We start from the raw sequence: 17137 nt of genomic DNA, 5'->3' as shown, positions 1-17137 counted from the left end.
TCTCCATCAGGAACACTCTTCCCTGCAAAGTCCACATACCTCCTTCTCTGCACATCTCTGCTTAATCGTCACCTTCTTGGTGAGCCCTTTCTTGACCATCCCGGTAAAAGCCCCCACCCAAACATCATGCCCTCCCTTTCCTGCTGACCTTTCTTCATGGCATCTGTCACCAACCAAAATTTTATACTCTTTGATCTTGTAATTTCATCCAAAATACTTCAGTTTGTATCTCTAAAAGATGAATATTTAAAAACATAACCACAATAGCATTATCATACCTAAAAAAACGGCATTAGTTCCTCAGTAGCATCAAACATCCAGTGTTCATTTTATGACACTGATCATTTTATGACTCCTTTGTCACAGTTGCCTTTTGCTCCAATCAGCATCTGTATTTGTTTATGCTTTGAATGGTTTCACTCTCTCCCCTTCTGGAATATCAGTGCCATTAAGGCTGGGATCTTTATTTTGTTCTCTGCTGTGTCCCCAGCACCTGGCACAGTGCCCCAGCGTGAAGTAGGTATGAATAACCAGCCAATCGTAATCGTAACAGCTGATATTGATCTTGTGGGCATTACGCATGTTTCTTGTTATTTACCATTTCACCCTATCTAATCCTCACAACATCTTCATGCAGTAGGGCTGCGACTGGGCCCATTTTACAGACGGGGAAACTGAGCCAGGACTCACAGCTAGAAAATGGCCAGGGCCTAAGACCCGAGACATGGACTGGGCATCTGCAGACACTGGGGGAGGCTGAGGGTTTGTGACTGCCCAGGAACTGCCCCCACATCCCACATGTATCCCAAACCCACCACTCTTCATGGACTCCCCTGCCCCCCACCCTCCCCCAGGCTGCCATCTTCTCTTGCCTGGAATGTTCCAGCACCCTCCTGGCAGCTGCTCGTCCTTTATTTCTGTGATGCCCACTTTTCAAGCATCATCCAGTGGGTGGGGGCCAGGTTTGCGGCTCACCACCCCACAATGCACAGGACAGCCCCTCACGACAAAGAATCATCCGTCTCCAAATGTCAATAGTATCGAGGCTGAGAAACCGAGCTCAGGTTGAGAAACCGCAGGCATTCTGCATCCCGAGTGTGGCCAAAGTCTATGCCAGTCAGATTTCCAGAAATGTGTTAGTAATAACAATGAAGCCCCGAAGGTTGTAAACAAATTCCTTTTTTCATGGACGAGCGCACATTCTCAGTTATCTCTAGGATAACATCATTCATTCATTTGACAAACATTTATTGAGTGTCTCCTGGGTGGCAGGCACCGTTCTAGGCACTGGGGGTACCACAGCCCGGCCCTTTGAAGCTTGGACCAAGTGAGGGACAGAAAAGGTAACCGCATAAGTAATTATATGCCATGTCAGGTGGAGAAAAAAATAAAGCAGGAGAGGAGAATGAGAAGCGCTGGGAATACTATTTTATAGGGGGGTCAGGGATTGCCTCGCTGAGATGACATTGAACTTGAGATCTGAACAATGTGAGCAGTGAGTCTTACGGATAGCTGCAGGAAGACTACGGGCAGAAGAAACAGCAAATGCAAAGGCCCCAAGATGTTAGAGTGGTTTGCCTGAGGAATAGCGAAGAGGCCACTGTGGGTAGGTTGCAGTGATGGAGAGAGGGAGAGTGGTAGGGAAGGAGGTTGGAAGGATGTTGGAGGAGAGGGGAAAGATGCTAGACAAGGGCCCTGGAGGCAGATGATAGGACTTGAGTTTCTTTCCTGAGGGAGATGGGAGCCATGGGACGATTCTGAGCAGGGGAGTGAGCAGATCTGACTCACAGAAGTCCCTCTGGCTGTGTGTGGGGGACAGACTGTGGGGTGGTGGGAAGATGGAAGCACAGACAGGAAGAGTTTCCTGCAGTGGTTCAGATGGGAGAGGATGGGGGTCAGGAATGCAGTAGTGGGGTGGTGAGAAGTGGCCACATCCCGGACAGGTGTCACCCATGCTTGTGTTTCACTCTCTCTCTCACTTGCATTCCACAAAACTTTCATGAGCAGAAGAGGAATGGTGGAGCCATGCTGGGTGTGTCAGGGACTGTCCGTTATCCCTGTCAACAATTACCCAGATAGCACTCCCTATGTCCCCAGCATTGCACACAGAGCTCTATGCCTGTTAGGGCCTCTGACCGTCCCTACCCCAGGGCTCTCCCCAAGAGTCAGTCATCCAGGGCAGCAAATCGTGCTGGGAAAACTGGGTGCCCACATGCGAAAGAATAGAGTTGGTCCCTTACCTCACACCACACACACAAATTAGTGCAAAATGTTTCAAAGACCTCAATGTAAGACCTAAAAGTATAAAACTCTCAGAAGAAAAAATAGGGGGAGAGCTTCATGCCACTGGATTACTCAATGACTTCTTGGCTAAGACACCAAAAGCACAGGCGACCAAAATAAAAATAGACAAATAGGACTTCATCAAAATTAAAAACTCAGGTGCATCGAAGACACAATCACCCAAGTGATAAGGCAACCTACACAATGGGGGAAAATATGTGCAGATCATAGATCTGATAAGGGGTTAATATCTGGAATATATAAAGAACTCTACAACTCAACAACAACAAAACACAAACAACTTGATGAGAAAACAGGGAAATGACTTGAGTAGACATTTCTCTAAAGAATCTGTACAAATGGCCAGCAAGCTCATGAAAAGATGCTCGACATCACTCGTCATTAGTGAAATGCAAATCAAGACGACAATGAGACACCGCTTCACACCCAGAAGAATGGCTATTATTGAAAGAACAGAAAATACCAAGCATTAGTGAGGATGTGGAGAAACTGGAACCTTGGGCTCTGTTGGTGGGAATGTCAAATGGTGCAGCTGCTGGGGAAAACAGTTATGGTGGTGCCGCAAAAAAGCAAAAAAAAAAAAAAAAAAAAAAAAAAAAAAAGAATTACTACATGATCCAGCAACTCTACTACTGGATATACACCCAAAAGAATGAAAAGCAGGGTCTCGAGGAGATATCTGTACACCCAGGTTCATAGCAACGTTATTCGCAGCAGCCGAAGGTTGGAAGCAAGCCAACCATCCACGGATGGATGGATGGCTACACAGAGTACCGGGGAGTACTATTCAGCCGTAAAGAAGGAAATGCCGACACAAGCTATTACACGGATGCACCTTGAGGACCTTACGCTAAGTGAAATAAACCAGTCACAAAAAGACAAATAGTGCATGATTCTATTTACATGCGGCACCTACAGCAGTCAAATTCACAGAGACAGAAAGCTGAATGGTGGCTGCCAGGGGCTGAGGGGTGAGGAACGGAATGCCATTGTTTAATAGATACAGAGTTTCAGTTCTGCAAGACGAGCAATTTCTGGAGACTGGTTGCACAACAGCGTGCATATACTTAACGCTGTTCAACTATATACTGAAAAACGGTTAAAGTAGTGAATTTTATGTTTTATGTATTTTGCCAGAAATAAAACAAGAAATCATCTGGGGGCTGTGTTCCCATTGTGGGGCTCAGGCATAAGCGTTTTTCAAAGCTCAAGGGATCTGAAGGTGCAGCCAGGGTTGACATCACCGCTCTGCAAGGTACGCCTTCTTTCTTACGTCTACTTCCCGGTCTTACAGAGGTGAGGTGCACCGCCAGGAAGTGACGGAGGTGGGATTTGAACCCAGGCCCTTAGGAATCTGTCTTGCACGGTGACATTACGTCTTGTTATTTATGTCGCCAGGGAAACATTTGAAGGAGAATTGCACGCTGGACATTAATATATTAATTCTAGCTCCTGGCTCCCGGGTCGTGCCCCCCTTTACCAGAGGCATCGACACCAAGAGTCTCTCCCTTAGAGAGAAGGTTGGGCCTTATCTATTAAATTACCTATTAAAATAATGCTTAATGCTAACCCTGTGTCTCCAGTGGTCCCACCTGCCTTTGGGGGCAGGGTCATGATGAATCAGGAGCCAGGAACACTCTTGAGTCAAGTGGGAGACGCTGAACCCATCTCTCCCCTCAAAGCACGTTCCCTAGGGTGAGAAGGGCAAGGTGGGGATGGCTCCTGGAGCTCGCGTCTCACTTCCTGAAGGCTCTTCCCGCAGCACAGAGCCAGACCAGGGGTTCAAAGTCAGGGAGCCCTCCCATTCCCTGTGTGACTGTGGGCCAGCCACTTCACCTCTCTGGGCCTCCGTCTCCATGGCTGTAGGATGAGGATAACTGCCCCTCCTTCAGGGAGTGGCTCAGGACTCAGAGCCAGTGGGCCTGTAATGCCCCTCGCGTCTGCACCCCCCCGTAAGCACGCTACGATGGCTACTGCTGCTGTTGGTTCTTACTGTATCCAGGAGATGCAGGTGAGGCGAACCGAGCCTGCCAGCCCCGGATTCTCTCCTTTTAGGAGGGTCTCCGGTAGGGGTTTTGTTGTAAGATGCTTTTTTAGCCCACAAGACAACCAGGACACTGAAGACGTGACATTTCCCACAGATCTATGGTTCATTCCCCCAGATCCAGATCCTAAGACAGGGATCCAAGTGCAAGCAGCGTATGTGGGAAGTGATCCCAGAAAACACTGGTAGGGGAGAGGGGCCGTGAGACAGGGAAGGGAAAGAAGCCAAACAGGGTGTATCATCAAGCAAGGAACTACTGTGGGCACCAGAAACTCTGGGGCCCTTTGTAGACCAGGCACCTCTGAGTTACACCCCCATGCAGGGGTGCGGGAGCCGGGGTGTTCATACAGCTTCTCCCATCAATCCGCACTACAGGGCTGCTCTGGGTGGGGCATTAGGTCCCTGTCTTTACTGGACTCAATGGCCGGAGGAAGGTTCCAAGGCAAAGCAGGCGCTGGGCAGCTGGGAGCTGGGCTGGTGGCACCGAAATGGTGAGAGCGAAATGATCTGGGTGGGACGCTGCATCTCGTCTCTCGGGGCCGAGTCCCGTTCTGCCCCAACTGCCCTGTGATGGTGAGCGAGTTATATAACCCCGCCCTATTACAACGAGCGCGCCTCATTTCAGAAGAAGACTTTTTTTTTTTTTTTTTAAAGAGCTTACTTATCTGGCGAGATCATCAGGAGGATTAAATAAGATGATGACAGGGGCGCCTGGGTAGCGCAGTTGTTAAGCGTCTGCCTTCGGCTCAGGGCGTGATCCTGGTGTTATGGGATCGAGCCCCACATCAGGCTCCTCCACTGGGAGCCTGCTTCTTCCTCTCCCACTCCCCCTGCCTGTGTTCCCTCTCTCGCTGGCTGTCTCTCTGTCAAATAAATAAAGAAAATCTTAAAAAAATAAATAAATAAATAAATAAGATGATGACAATAAAAAACAAAAACCCTAAAAGTTACTGAAGGCTTTCTATGTGCCAGACCCTTTGCATGCATTAATTTAATTTAATTTGATAGCAATTCAATGAGACAGGCATTGTTACTGCCCTCACTTGATGCATGAAACACCCAGGGCCCAGAGAGGTACAGCAATTTGCCCCAGATCACACGGTTAGTGAGTAAAGGAACCCGACTTTGGACTTGGGCCATCCAGCTCTAAAATCAGGGCTCCCATGCACACTACTATCAAGTCCAGGAAGTACACAAAGTGCTGGGTATAGAGTTGGTGTTTACTGCGTGCTTGTTCTCTTTCAGTTAATGAAGCTTTGGCCAAACTGCTCATTTGGCCAACGTTTTCCCTCCCTAAGCATTTTCACATTTTGTAGCCTTTCAAAACCCCCAAGAGACCAGCTGCCAAGGTATGATCCTGGTCAAGCATCCTAACAGAACAGAAAGATCTTTGAGCCTCAATGAGGGTACCAGTGAGGTCGGAAAGGCCGGGGAAATGGTCCCTGACCTTTCACTGGCTTGCTGTGTGACCCACACAATTCGCTGGAGCATCCTCTGTGTTTCCTTATATCAGGCGGGGCTCCTGGATTCCTGACGCCCGCCTTCGGCGCCTCGCATCTGCCATCATTCTCAACCCCTTGGGCAGCCCCGTGAGGGGTTTCGTTGTCATCCTCATCTACAGAATCGGAAATGGAAGCTGGGGGAGACGAAATGATTTGCCCAAAGTCCAGAGCTAGGAAATGGCAGGGCTGGGATTCCAACCCAGGACGGTGTGACCTCACAGCCAGGATTCCAGGTCTCTGCAATATCGTCTCCGAGGAATAAACACAAACATCTAGGATGACTGACCTGGGGCTGGCGAGAGCCTCGGCCGCAGGTGACTCACAGCGCTGAAGGGGCCCCAGAGATTCCAAATTGGTTTTCCTCATTTTTTCGGTTTCCCACACCCTCGTTTTTTCTTGATGATAATCCCTGATTCCCCCTGGCTCCAGTGAAGGAAGCAGAAGCATCATCACATTAGAGGCATGAAATCCCCAAAAGGCGGGCCATGATCGGGCAGTCCACAACACTGGGGCAGGGGATGCTGCCGACCAGGAGTGCAGCTAGCAGAGAGGGATCCCCCAATAAAGCCAATAATCGCTGCTGTCGTTTAGCGGATGCTGACCATGTGCCAGGCACTTTATGCAGATTGCCTCCTCGTGGCCCTGCCAGGTGGGCTCCATTTTAATTCCCATTTCCTAGATGAGGAAACTAAGACTCAGAGAAGGGAAGGAATTTGCCCAAGGTCATATCCTTGGCAAGCCATGGACCTGAGAACTGAACCACGTCTGCTGGACCCCAGAGATGATTCCTTTTTTTTTTTTTTTTATTTAATTTTAAGTAATCTTGATACTCAACATGGGGCTTGAACTCACAACCCTGAGATCAATAGTCATACTCTCCACTGACTGAGCCAGCCAGGTGCCCCACCCCCATGAAGAGATGATTCTTAATCAAATCTGTGGTGGGCAAAATACCGACCACTATCTTTAAATAAAGGCCACCCCCATTTTTTGAATATAATAATATATCATTATTATGATTATTCACGTTTATAAAGTACTTTCCATTTGCAAATTATATTCGCATCTGAAATCTCGCTGAGTCATCGAAACAGCCCCAAGAGGTGGGCATTGCTCTAACTGCCATTTGGCCGATGAGCTCACTAAAGTGCAGACAGCTTGAACGATCTGCCCAAGATTCCAGGATTAAGAAACACAAGCTGGGAACCAGACCAGCCTGGGTTCAAACCCTAGCTCTGCCATTTTCATTCCTACGACAAATATGTATTGAGTATTTAATTGTGGGCATTCCAGCAAGTGATTTCACCTTTCAGAGCCTCAATTTTCTCTTTGTGAAAGAGTCTTAATACCACTCATTGAAGCCATTCCTCCTTGCATCTGAAAATGCCAGACGCTTGCCTTCCCTGGCTTCCCTGCAGCGAGAGCATGAGCACGTGACGGGATCCTGGCCAATGGGATTTGAAAAGAAGTCTAACGGGGCTCCTGGAAAAAGGTTTGCCTCTCGGGATAAAATGTCCCTCTGCACTGGTTGGACCTCATGGGTCTACATTAGCCGTCTTGTGACATGAGGCATTAAGCCTGAGGACCAAGACATCTGCAGGAACTGGAGGAGCAGAAAGACAGAAAGATTCTAGAATCCTGACGGCAGCATGGAGCCATTAACCTGAAACCAGCTACCTTGGAACTTCCTGTTACGGGAGATGGTGCATCTTCCTCCTTGTAGAGGCCACTCTGAGTTCTCTAGTCTATTACTTGCAGTCCAAATTGGCAGATTACCTGATAGGATTGTTGAAGGGGTTTCTATGAGCTAGGGGATATAAGGTACCCCTAACTAGTGCCTGGCACAGTCAACAGTAGCCAATCAGACTGAGATACACGCCCTGAGACTGTTCCAGGGAGGGCAGATGCTCCTGGCCTGGCAAATTAATTGCCTCTCTCTCCTGCTAAGAGAAGCCTGGAGATTTTTCCGAGAAAGTGGAAACCCAGTGGTGGCCCAGGACCACAGTCCTGTTGCTCCAACGGGGCTGACCCCAGCTTCCAAACAAGAATCAATCACATGGCCTTTTGCCTAATGGATTTTGATTTTCACTCCCCTGACGGTGAAGGCTAGAGCCTGCACTTCGGTTTGTCTCCGCGTTGCCAGAACACCCCATCAATTATTAACAGCGTCAGCTCCGTCTCCCAGTACTGCTATCAGAGGAAAGAGTTTGTCGCAACTCAGCCCACCCAGTCATAGAGAAAGGACTCTGCTCCTATTTATAGCAACAAGCCCCACCCACTCCCATGCGCTAGGCACTGTGCTAAATCTTGACAAACATGATTTCATGATGACCCTGCAAGGAGGGCCTTGTGTCTCCATCTTACAGGTGGAAGGCAACGGCTTGCAGAAGTGAAGAACCCGCCTAAGCAAGAAACTGGGGAGGCGGTGGGACTGGGCCCAGAACCCTGGTCTGTCCTTGCTCTAAACACATGAGGTATGCTTTCTCCTGCATCTCACAACCACGGGAAATGATGCTCCACTTGGCCATCTCATTCCACAGCCTCTGAGAAATTTCCATAGGCTTCGCTCTTCTGACAAGCAAGGCATCGAACTTGGGGGATGGGGGGTGGGGTGGGCAAAGTACAGGTGATTGAAGGTGACCAGGAAGCTGGGTTGCAGGTGGGCAGTGAGGAATGAGAGACAGATCCCCAAAACCCGGGACACACTGCCTGCCTGCCTGATCCATTCGTTCAGTCCACGTGTAGTTACTCAGAGCTCCTCTGGGCCAGCCACCTTGACGGGTGCTGAGAACAGAGCAGTGACTGTAACTCACAGAGCCCACACGCTGGAGCGGGAGAAAGAAAAGGTAGCAAATACAATTTCAAATGGCGCTCAAAGCCTATGCAGGAAAGACATTGAATGTGGCTGCAGAGAGAAAGGGGAAGAAGGTTGTTTTAGACAGGGGTCAGGGAAAAGTCTCTCTGAGCAGGGGTTATTTGAGCAGGGACTTGCTCAAATGAGGAATGAGGAGAAGCAGCTGGCAATGAGACAAGCTGGCGAAGAGCATTCCAGGTGGCAGGAATAACAGGTGCAAAAGTCCTGAGGTAGAGGCCAAAGCCTGCCCTGTGTAGGGAACAGCAAGGAAGCCAGTGGGGCTGCAGCCCAGTGAACCAGAGGAAGTTGAATAGATGAACTCAGAGAGAGGACACGGGGACCGGCTCAGTGGGGTCTGATATGCCATGGTGGGGGGTTTGGATTTTATTCTGAGTGTGGAGGATTTTAAGCAGGTGAATAATGTGATCCAATCTAGATTTTGAAAAGCTCACTCTGGCTGTGGTGTGGGCAATGGATTTGCAGGGGGCAAAAGTGGAAGCAGGGAGACTGGGAGAAGTCTGTGGCACTTAAGCACGACGGAAAGAACAACATCTTCAAAATCACACTTGGGTTTGAATTCCTGGCTACTCCTGTTTGCCTGCTGTGTGACCTTAGGCAAGTTACTCAACTTCTCTGAACCTCCCTATTTGTGAAAGGTGGGATAATAACAGAGAGCTGGTATAAGGACCAATTGTGTTGTTACATTCCATACACAGTAAATGTTTGATCAATGGCGGTCAGGATTTCTATACTGAGGGACCAGTGAGTCTGCCTGCCTGCCTCCCCATTTCAGCTCTGGCTGCAGAATGTCCTAGACTGCCCATCTGCCAGGAATGTGAGCTGACAGCCTGAGCCTAGGATCACGGAGAGGTCATGAAGCTCGTCCCTGCAAGCAGATTAACCTGAGGGCAAGATGGGGCTGTTTATTCCCAAACAGTGCCTTTTGCAAGCCTGAGCTCCCTCCCCTGTCTTGCTGCCAGACGCCAACCCAAACACAGCCCTTTGCCTGCTTCTTCTCTGGGAGGGTGACTGGACCCTTCCCAGCCCCTTATTCTCATGTCATAGGGACAGGACGGGAGGTGGGGGTGGGGGGGGGAGAGTCATGTTTGGGCCTAAACAGGGAGTGTGTAGGAGGAACCCGTGTCAGGCCTGGAAATAGCAAAATAAGTCTGCTGATCCTAAGCCGGTTAAGGTGAGTGACTGTCTTAAGAGGGAGGCTTTCTGGACACGAAACCTAGGGCAGGATTATGGTCAGAGGCAGCCCACAGAAGAGGAAACCAGGCCTAGAAATCTCTACATTCTCTTTGGGGTTGCCAGGGAAGAGAGAAAACCTCAGGCCTCCCTCCGCCTCCCTCCCAGCCACCCCTCCTGCATCTGCTCTCAGAGGCCTCTCCCCGAGTCACCGGATCTGGAAAAAGGACCCCACAGTGTCCCCTTCAGAGCCAGCCTTGCAGGTAGACCTTCAGTGAGGGGCCAACTAAGCCAGGGGGATCCCACCAGGAGAGGCCAGGCGGAGCATGAGGCAGCCCAAGCACATACACGACGCCGGTATACACGCCTTTTTCCTTTTGCAGAGAACACATTTACCTACCTGTCCACCCCACCCCCACCCCCTCTTGGCCCCACTCTTTGAGAGTGCCTTTCCCGATGTGGTAGTCCTGGATTTCAACATCAACACTTCTCTTTTCTGGCTCCCCCTTGGGCCTCACACAACCTCTTTTAGAGCGCTGAACACTGCTGTCATTTACTCCCGACACCCAGCACGTTGGCCACCTGAAGATGGGCCCCATCTCTCTGAGGCATTCCCGGAACCCAGCCCGACACAAGGAAACAGCTCATCAACCACTGATCCCCTTCCCTGGCTGGGCCCCCTACCCCAAGTCTGTCTCAGGCCGTCAGAGCCTCTGCCTTTACCCGGCAGCACACTGGCCCACGTGGTGTGATCTAAGCCTTTCTGCCTCCTTCTGCTTCATTTTTCACATTGCCTCATTTTTCTCTCTTATTTCAAAATTTACATCCTCTTCCGACAGCCAAAGCATCTTTACAAGCTGCACCAAATCATTCTTGGAATAAACTCACCAAATACATAAAGAAAGAACAAACCAGGGGTGACCCTTCGCCCACAAGCATTCGCAGCCAGCTGCGTGCGTCATGCATGCACACACACACCCCTCAGTGTCCCTTTGCCTCATTTTTCTGACTTATGTTAAAACTGCCTGACAGTATCTCAATGTCCTCCAAGCATGCCTGTAAGCTGCTTTCATTCCTTCCTTGGGGCAAAGTGGGGTTATAAATACAAGGATAAGTATTAGAATCGCAGGCGACTCCCCCCTTGCCTGGGTCTGGGACTCCACGAGGGAGCATCATGTCTATAGACCAAACTCAACTCCATCCCAGCAAGTCTTTACCGTCCCTCTGTGCCTTTTGATTTACAGTGTTCACCCTCTTGCTGCGGGAGTTTGTCTCCGCAAATCCTCTTCTCCAACGGAGTCGAGGTATAAAGTATTGAATAATGAAGGGATGAGGTAACCAAGACAAACAGGAACAGTCCAAAGGGGTTGGTCCTCACCTCTGAGGTCTGGGCCACAGCTCAGCCCCCCCCTTTCTGGTCTTCTTATTTGGGAACTAAGGCAGACACCCCCAGTGGTGGTCCTCGAGCTGGGGACCCAGGCAGAGCCCCCAGTGCAATTGCCCGCAGATCCCAGACTCACCTTGGCAGCCACGGAAGAATTGGGCTTCTCCAGGAGGTCCCAGAGCTTTTTCCTCTTCTCTGCGCAGCACGTGTTATCGAACTCCTCCCCCTCCCGCTCCCGCAGGGTCTCGGCCTCGCGCTTGAGCTCCTCGTTCATCTGCTCCTTCTTCTGGTGGTAGCGGGCCTGGCAGCAGGACTCCAGGTAGATTTCGTCGATGCCCCAGTAGTCAAGCTCTTGGCTGAAGCTCAGCGCGCACATCTCCTCCATCATGTGCAACCGCCCAGTGCGGTAGAAGTTGAGGATGGAGGTGAAGGCGCCTGGATGGCGGTCGAAGAAGTACTCGTTGTCGTCGAGGCTGTAGTCGTCGCACACCTCGAGCAGCGAGTCGTGCGTGTTGCAGTCACGTAGCTTGCCCAGCCGCGTGCGGGGCAGGCGGTCCAGGGTGCGCCAGAGCACCTCATGTGCCAGACCCCCGACGTTGAGGCGGACGCGCCTCGAGCACGCCTTGCTGCGCACGATCTCCATGGGCTCGGGCGGCAGCGAGCTGGTGGAGCGGGAGCCATGCTTCGTCATGCCCGCCGGCATCGCTGGTCCGGCCGCCCCCGCCCCCCCTGCCCCCCCAGGCCGCTGTCACTGGACGGCAAGGCCGGCCGCTGCGGGGGAGGGGGGCAGGGAGCGCTGTGGGCTGCTGGGGGTGCAGGGGACCGCGCCGGCGCACGTCACGGCCGTCTTCTCACCTCCATCCCGACCGCTGCAAAGCAGGAAGCGGACGAGGGTCAGCAAACAGGGAGCTGGGCGCGGCCCCTCCCCACCTCTCCACCGGGGCCCCAAGCGGCCTTGACCTTCTCTGTGCTTAAGCGGCTCAGGACTGGGGGGCGGGGGTGGGGGGGTGTTGCTGAAAGGCTTGGCGCTGTCCCTCCCGCCGGTGCTGAAGTCCGCCCCACCCCATGGGTGGAGGGAGGGGCCGCTCTTTGGGGCGGGGAGAGGGCCCCCAAGAGGCGCTCCGGGGATCCGGGAGGCCCCACCCCGGGTTTCTGCCGCCCAGGCCAGACCCAGCCGCCCGGGGCGCTGTCCTCCCCGTCGAGTGCTGAAACTCGCTTCTTTCTGGGTCTCCCCGTCGAGTCCCGAACCAGGCCCCACAATGGGCAGAAAGGGGCGCTGCATGAAAAACTTTTTTTTTTTTTTTGAGATTTCTCATCTTTTCCTTCCCCCTGCTCCGAAATAATTAGAATTTGAGTTCTAGGGGGTGGCAGCGGGTTTGTTTTTTCTAAACCTTAAAAGACTTGGGGGGAATTCTGGGGGGATTTCAGCTGCCCACCTGTCGGAGGTCGCAACTGACGGGGTGGTCAAAGACAGCCTCGCTGTTCCGGAGCGACCCCTCCCCCTAAAGCACGGGAGCATCTCTTGAGGTCGCTCCGGTAACTAAGCGAGCCCTGAAAGATGCAAAGCCAAGATATGCGTGGAGTCCCGCCCCTCCCTCTGTGCCCCCTACCCCACCACAGGAGGGGCGCGCAGAGTCCTGAGGATCCACCTGCTCCATCCTTCCTTCTTTCCTTCCCCGCCCCCTTCCCCCCCCTCCTCCTCGCTCCTCTCCTGCGATGGCTTTTTATAACTCCGGGTTCTGCGCCTTTCCCGGGGCTTGGAAGGGAAGGGGTGGGGGAGGTGGGAGGCGGGGAAAGGAGCTGAATTTTCTGGCCTTTTCAAAACGTGCCCTCCTCCCGCCGCGTGCTGGTGATTCGGGGGCTGCCCTGAGCCCCCCCAGCATGTGATCCTGACGCCCTCTGCCCTCGCGCCTCCCCAGGCCCCAACCCTTGCCCGAAGAACCCCCTATAACACCCCCCCCCACCCTGCCTGAAGCGGCGGAGCCCCGGTAGACCAACAGGCCGAACCGCGGCAGGCGAGCCCCCTTCCTCTGTCCCCCTGTGTCCCTGCCGCTGGCCGCGCGCCTCAACACTCACCCCCAGGGCGGCCGCTTCCCGGGGCCAGGGAACGCGCATCGCCCCGGCCGCCCGGGCGCCCCCGCCCGCGGGCAGCGGCGGACCCGGGGCCGGGCCGGGCCCGGCCTACGCCGGCCGGGCAGGCGACGCGCTAGGGCTGCAGGCGCCGCGGAGCCTGGGCGCCCTCTCCGAGGCTGGGGGCGCGGGCGAGCGCTGGGGGCGCCGGTTGCAGGTCCTCTATCGGGCGGCGCCTCCTGCTCCACCTCCCCCTGCTCCTGCTCCCGCTCCCGCGACGGCGGCGGCGGCGGCGGCTGCTGCTTGAGCGAGATCAACAAGTCGGGGCTGAGCTCAGGCTCTGCGCTGGCTGCGATTCTGTCCCGCACTTCGGAGCTCCCGGAGTCGGGAACCGAGGCGGGACGGCGCCACCTGCGGGTCGGAAGCGTGCGCGCCGCTTAACTCCTGCCTGCCCGGCCCAGCCTCCAGGTGAGGCTGGGGGCGGGCTGGGGCTTGGGCGAAGGAGATGCACCTGGCTGCCCGGCCCTTCCCACCTGGGCTGCCTTACGTGGCTGCCTCGCAATCCCGCCTTCCTTTGTCAGGTGAAGAACGTGGGGGTGAGCGCCTACTCTGTGTGAGGCACTAGGATAAGCGACAGAGAAACAGCTGTGACTCAAACACAAACGTTCGGCCCTTGTAGAGCTGGCTGGAGAGAGACAAAAAACAAGAAAGTAAAAACAGTATGTCAGACTGTGATAAGCGCTGGGGGGATAAGGAAGCAGAGGAGAGGGATAGAGGCAGGGGTGGGGTGGGGGCAGATTGTAATTTTAAATAGCCCTTGGTTTCATGAGCTTTCATGCAAGATTCTAAAATGGAATTCTAGGATGGAATTTTGGATTCTAGGGGAGGAAGATGGACAGTGAAATAGATCAACAGATAAATATGCAATGAGGCAGTTAACGGCAGCTGCCAAGATGGAAAATAAAGTAGGGTGAGGGGAAGAGAGAGTGAGGGGTCAGCTGGCTTATAGAGCCTAGTGATTCATTCATTCATTCGTTCATGTTACCTTGGGCAGCTGGTTATTGGGAGCTTCCTGCGTGCCTGGCCCTGCGCCAGGCTCCGTAAAGGAACCATCCCCCCGGAGCTCCTGTCCAGTGGAGGAGACAGAATCCTTCAAAAAATCTCCAGAAATGAATACAGAACCTGAAGCGGTGAGCAAGGCTTCCCTAAGGATGCCGTAGTTGGGCCCCATGTTTATTCATTTGTTCTTCCAAATACGTATTTACTGCATGGCAAGTAATAGGTGATAGGGGTACACAGTGAGCCCCGGCTTGGGAAGAGAAAGCTGTGACTAAGCCACAGGCCCCTCCCCCTCGCTTGCCCTTTTTTTTTCATTTATAAAATGAAGGGATTCGTTTCCATAGTGTTGCACATAACATTACTATACACACACACACATATATATGGTATAATATATACTATGTATTATATATAGTATAATAATAATATAAAATATAAATTTTATAAGTAGGCTCCACACCCAGCATGGAGCCCAACACACGGCTTGAACTCATGACCCTGAGATCAAGACCTGAGCTGAAATCAAGAGTTGGACCCTTAACAGACTGAGCCACCCGGGCGCCCCAATATTACGCTATTTTTAAAATCTGTTTACTTTTCATCACCTCCATCATCATGGCCCTTGTCCAAGTTGTCATCATCTTGTGGGTAGAAGCCAGGGATGCTGCTAAAACACGCTTCGGTTGCACAGGACGGACACTCATGATAAATAATTCTCCAGTTCTGAGTGTCCATAGTGCCAAGGTTGAAAAACCCTAGATTAATTTAATACAAGGCAGGAGTAGTTGCTGGTCTGGAAATGCTATTCTCTCAACCACTAATTAGTGAGCGCCTACTATATGCCAAACCCTACTCTAGACACTGGAGACACAGTGAGAAGAGTAAAACAAGCAATCCCTGTGCTCTCGGATTTATATTCTGGTGGGAATACAGTTAATAAACAAGTTAAATAAATAGATCAGATCACTTGGATTGTGATAAATGCCATGAAGAAAAGTAAACAAGAGGAAGTGTAGAGCAAAGCTGGAGAGGTGCCAGCAACCCTAGTTAGGGTTGTCAGCCAGGAGGTCTTCCAGGAGGAGGTGATAGAACTCAGCTCAGAACCTGAGGGCAGGGAGAAGACAACCATGTGAAGTTCTAAGGAAGGGGGTACAGGCAGGGGAGCCAATAAAAGCAAAGGCCATAAGGAGGAAATGACCTTGGGAAGGGAGGTTAGAGAGGTAGACACGACTAGGCCATGCAGAGCCTTGTTGGAATTTTATTCTCAAGGTTAAGGAATGAGTTTGCGTTTTTTCTAATCCTGCTGGGAAGCCATGATAGAGTTTCAAGCAGGGAAGTCCCATGGGCTGATATATTTTTTGAAGTGATTCTTCCAGCTGCTGCGTGCATTATGGAGTATTGGGGGACAAAGATGGCAGCAAGAAGACTCCTCATGACGCATCTGCAGTTCTGGTCAAAGGTGAGGGGCCGGGACTGGGATGATGGTGATGAAGGTGGCCGGGCAATTTCACAGCCACAAGGCTCTGACGGGAGATTGATTCTTCCCCAAGCCCAAGGCTAGTGCTGGATATTCTATGTCATTCAGATTCTTCCCTCTGAGTGGACCAAGTCCTGCAAAGTTTGGTTCCAGATTTAGATAAAGGACATCTAGATACACCTGGATCTTGGAAGTGCAGACGGTGGGAATAGCTCTGTCTCTCTGTTTCCCCAGGCTCTGCACACTGTGCGGTTTAGAACAGAACTTTTACTTTTTGAATGAAAAGACTATAACTATTTGAAAACATCTGGCCTTCACTTCCGAGAATTTTCTGCCATCATAAGAGGAGAGACTGCCTAGAAATAAAGCCAATTCAGGGAAAAGTAGAGCCCAGAGGGTGAGACACTGAGTCCTGACAATGTCAGAGTTTCTGGATCCAGTCACGCCTGAAGGCATCGCCCCTGGATTTTCCAGCTGTGTGAGCTAGTAAATACTCCTTTTTTACCTAAACCAGATTGAGTTGTGATATTTTTCTTTATGTCCCAAAGAGTCCAACCGATACAATTCTTTCTCCACAAACCAAAAGTCTACCATCTCCTTATAATGTACTTATAAGAAACGGGGGAAAAGAAAATGAACTTATAGGAAACAGGGCAAAAAGAAAAATATAATTCAGAATGTGTTACAGAGAAGGGGCCCCCCGGTAAGAGTTCAAGTATAACCATGTCATTTTACAGATGGGAAAAATTAAAATCTCATCAAGGGGAACAGCCAGAGAGTGGGCATCTGAGTGCCAGCACCGGGTCACACACCATATCTGTTCAGGCCCTCTCGGCAGACTTCCTGCTGAGCCGTGTTGAGATTTTTACCTGAGGCTGAGTGATATCAAGGCAGCCCTATTCACCCCTGTAAACACAAGTGAATCCCTTCTAAACTGTGATAGTTGGGTGTTATACGCAAGTAATGAATCATGGAACTTTACGACAAAAATTAGGGATGTACTGTATGGTGACTAACTTATATAATAAAAAAATATTATTAAAAAAATAAATAAATAATAAAATAAAATAAACTGTGATAGCAACAAGTGTATCCACTCAAAGTCAGTTTTTTCTTCTTAAGCTGCGTAATAACAGACATCACGTATGTATAATCCCACCGAGCATCCTCAGGTTTCTCGGCACTTCTGGGCACTGAACAAGATTAATTAATCTCCTCTCCCCTCTCCCCACAGAACCCTGGGAAGGAATAA

General features: G+C 51.4%; 1 protein-coding gene across 3 annotated transcripts in view; it reads right to left on the bottom strand.

Annotated features, from left to right (window-relative positions):
• KCNB1 (potassium voltage-gated channel subfamily B member 1) overlaps positions 1-13460 on the bottom strand; it is a 107603-nt gene extending 94143 nt beyond the window's left edge. For all 3 annotated transcript variants that reach the window (XR_008959343.1, XR_008959342.1, XM_026503704.4), the window contains exons 1-2: positions 13356-13460; positions 11416-12148 (exon numbers count right to left, since the gene is read on the bottom strand). Coding sequence is in view for 1 of the 3 variants with exons in the window: in XM_026503704.4 (XP_026359489.1) it covers positions 11416-11982 (567 nt within the window). In the remaining 2 variants the exon portion in view is untranslated. The remainder of the gene's footprint in view (positions 1-11415; positions 12149-13355) is intronic.
• Between the last annotated feature and the right edge of the window lie 3677 nt (positions 13461-17137).

The sequence above is a fragment of the Ursus arctos genome, unplaced genomic scaffold, assembly GCF_023065955.2.
Source record: "Ursus arctos isolate Adak ecotype North America unplaced genomic scaffold, UrsArc2.0 scaffold_16, whole genome shotgun sequence".
In the NCBI taxonomy this organism is placed as follows: domain Eukaryota; kingdom Metazoa; phylum Chordata; class Mammalia; order Carnivora; family Ursidae; genus Ursus; species Ursus arctos.
The sequence above is the reverse complement of the archived record's forward strand: the minus strand, read 5'-3'. Positions and strand labels throughout refer to the sequence as shown.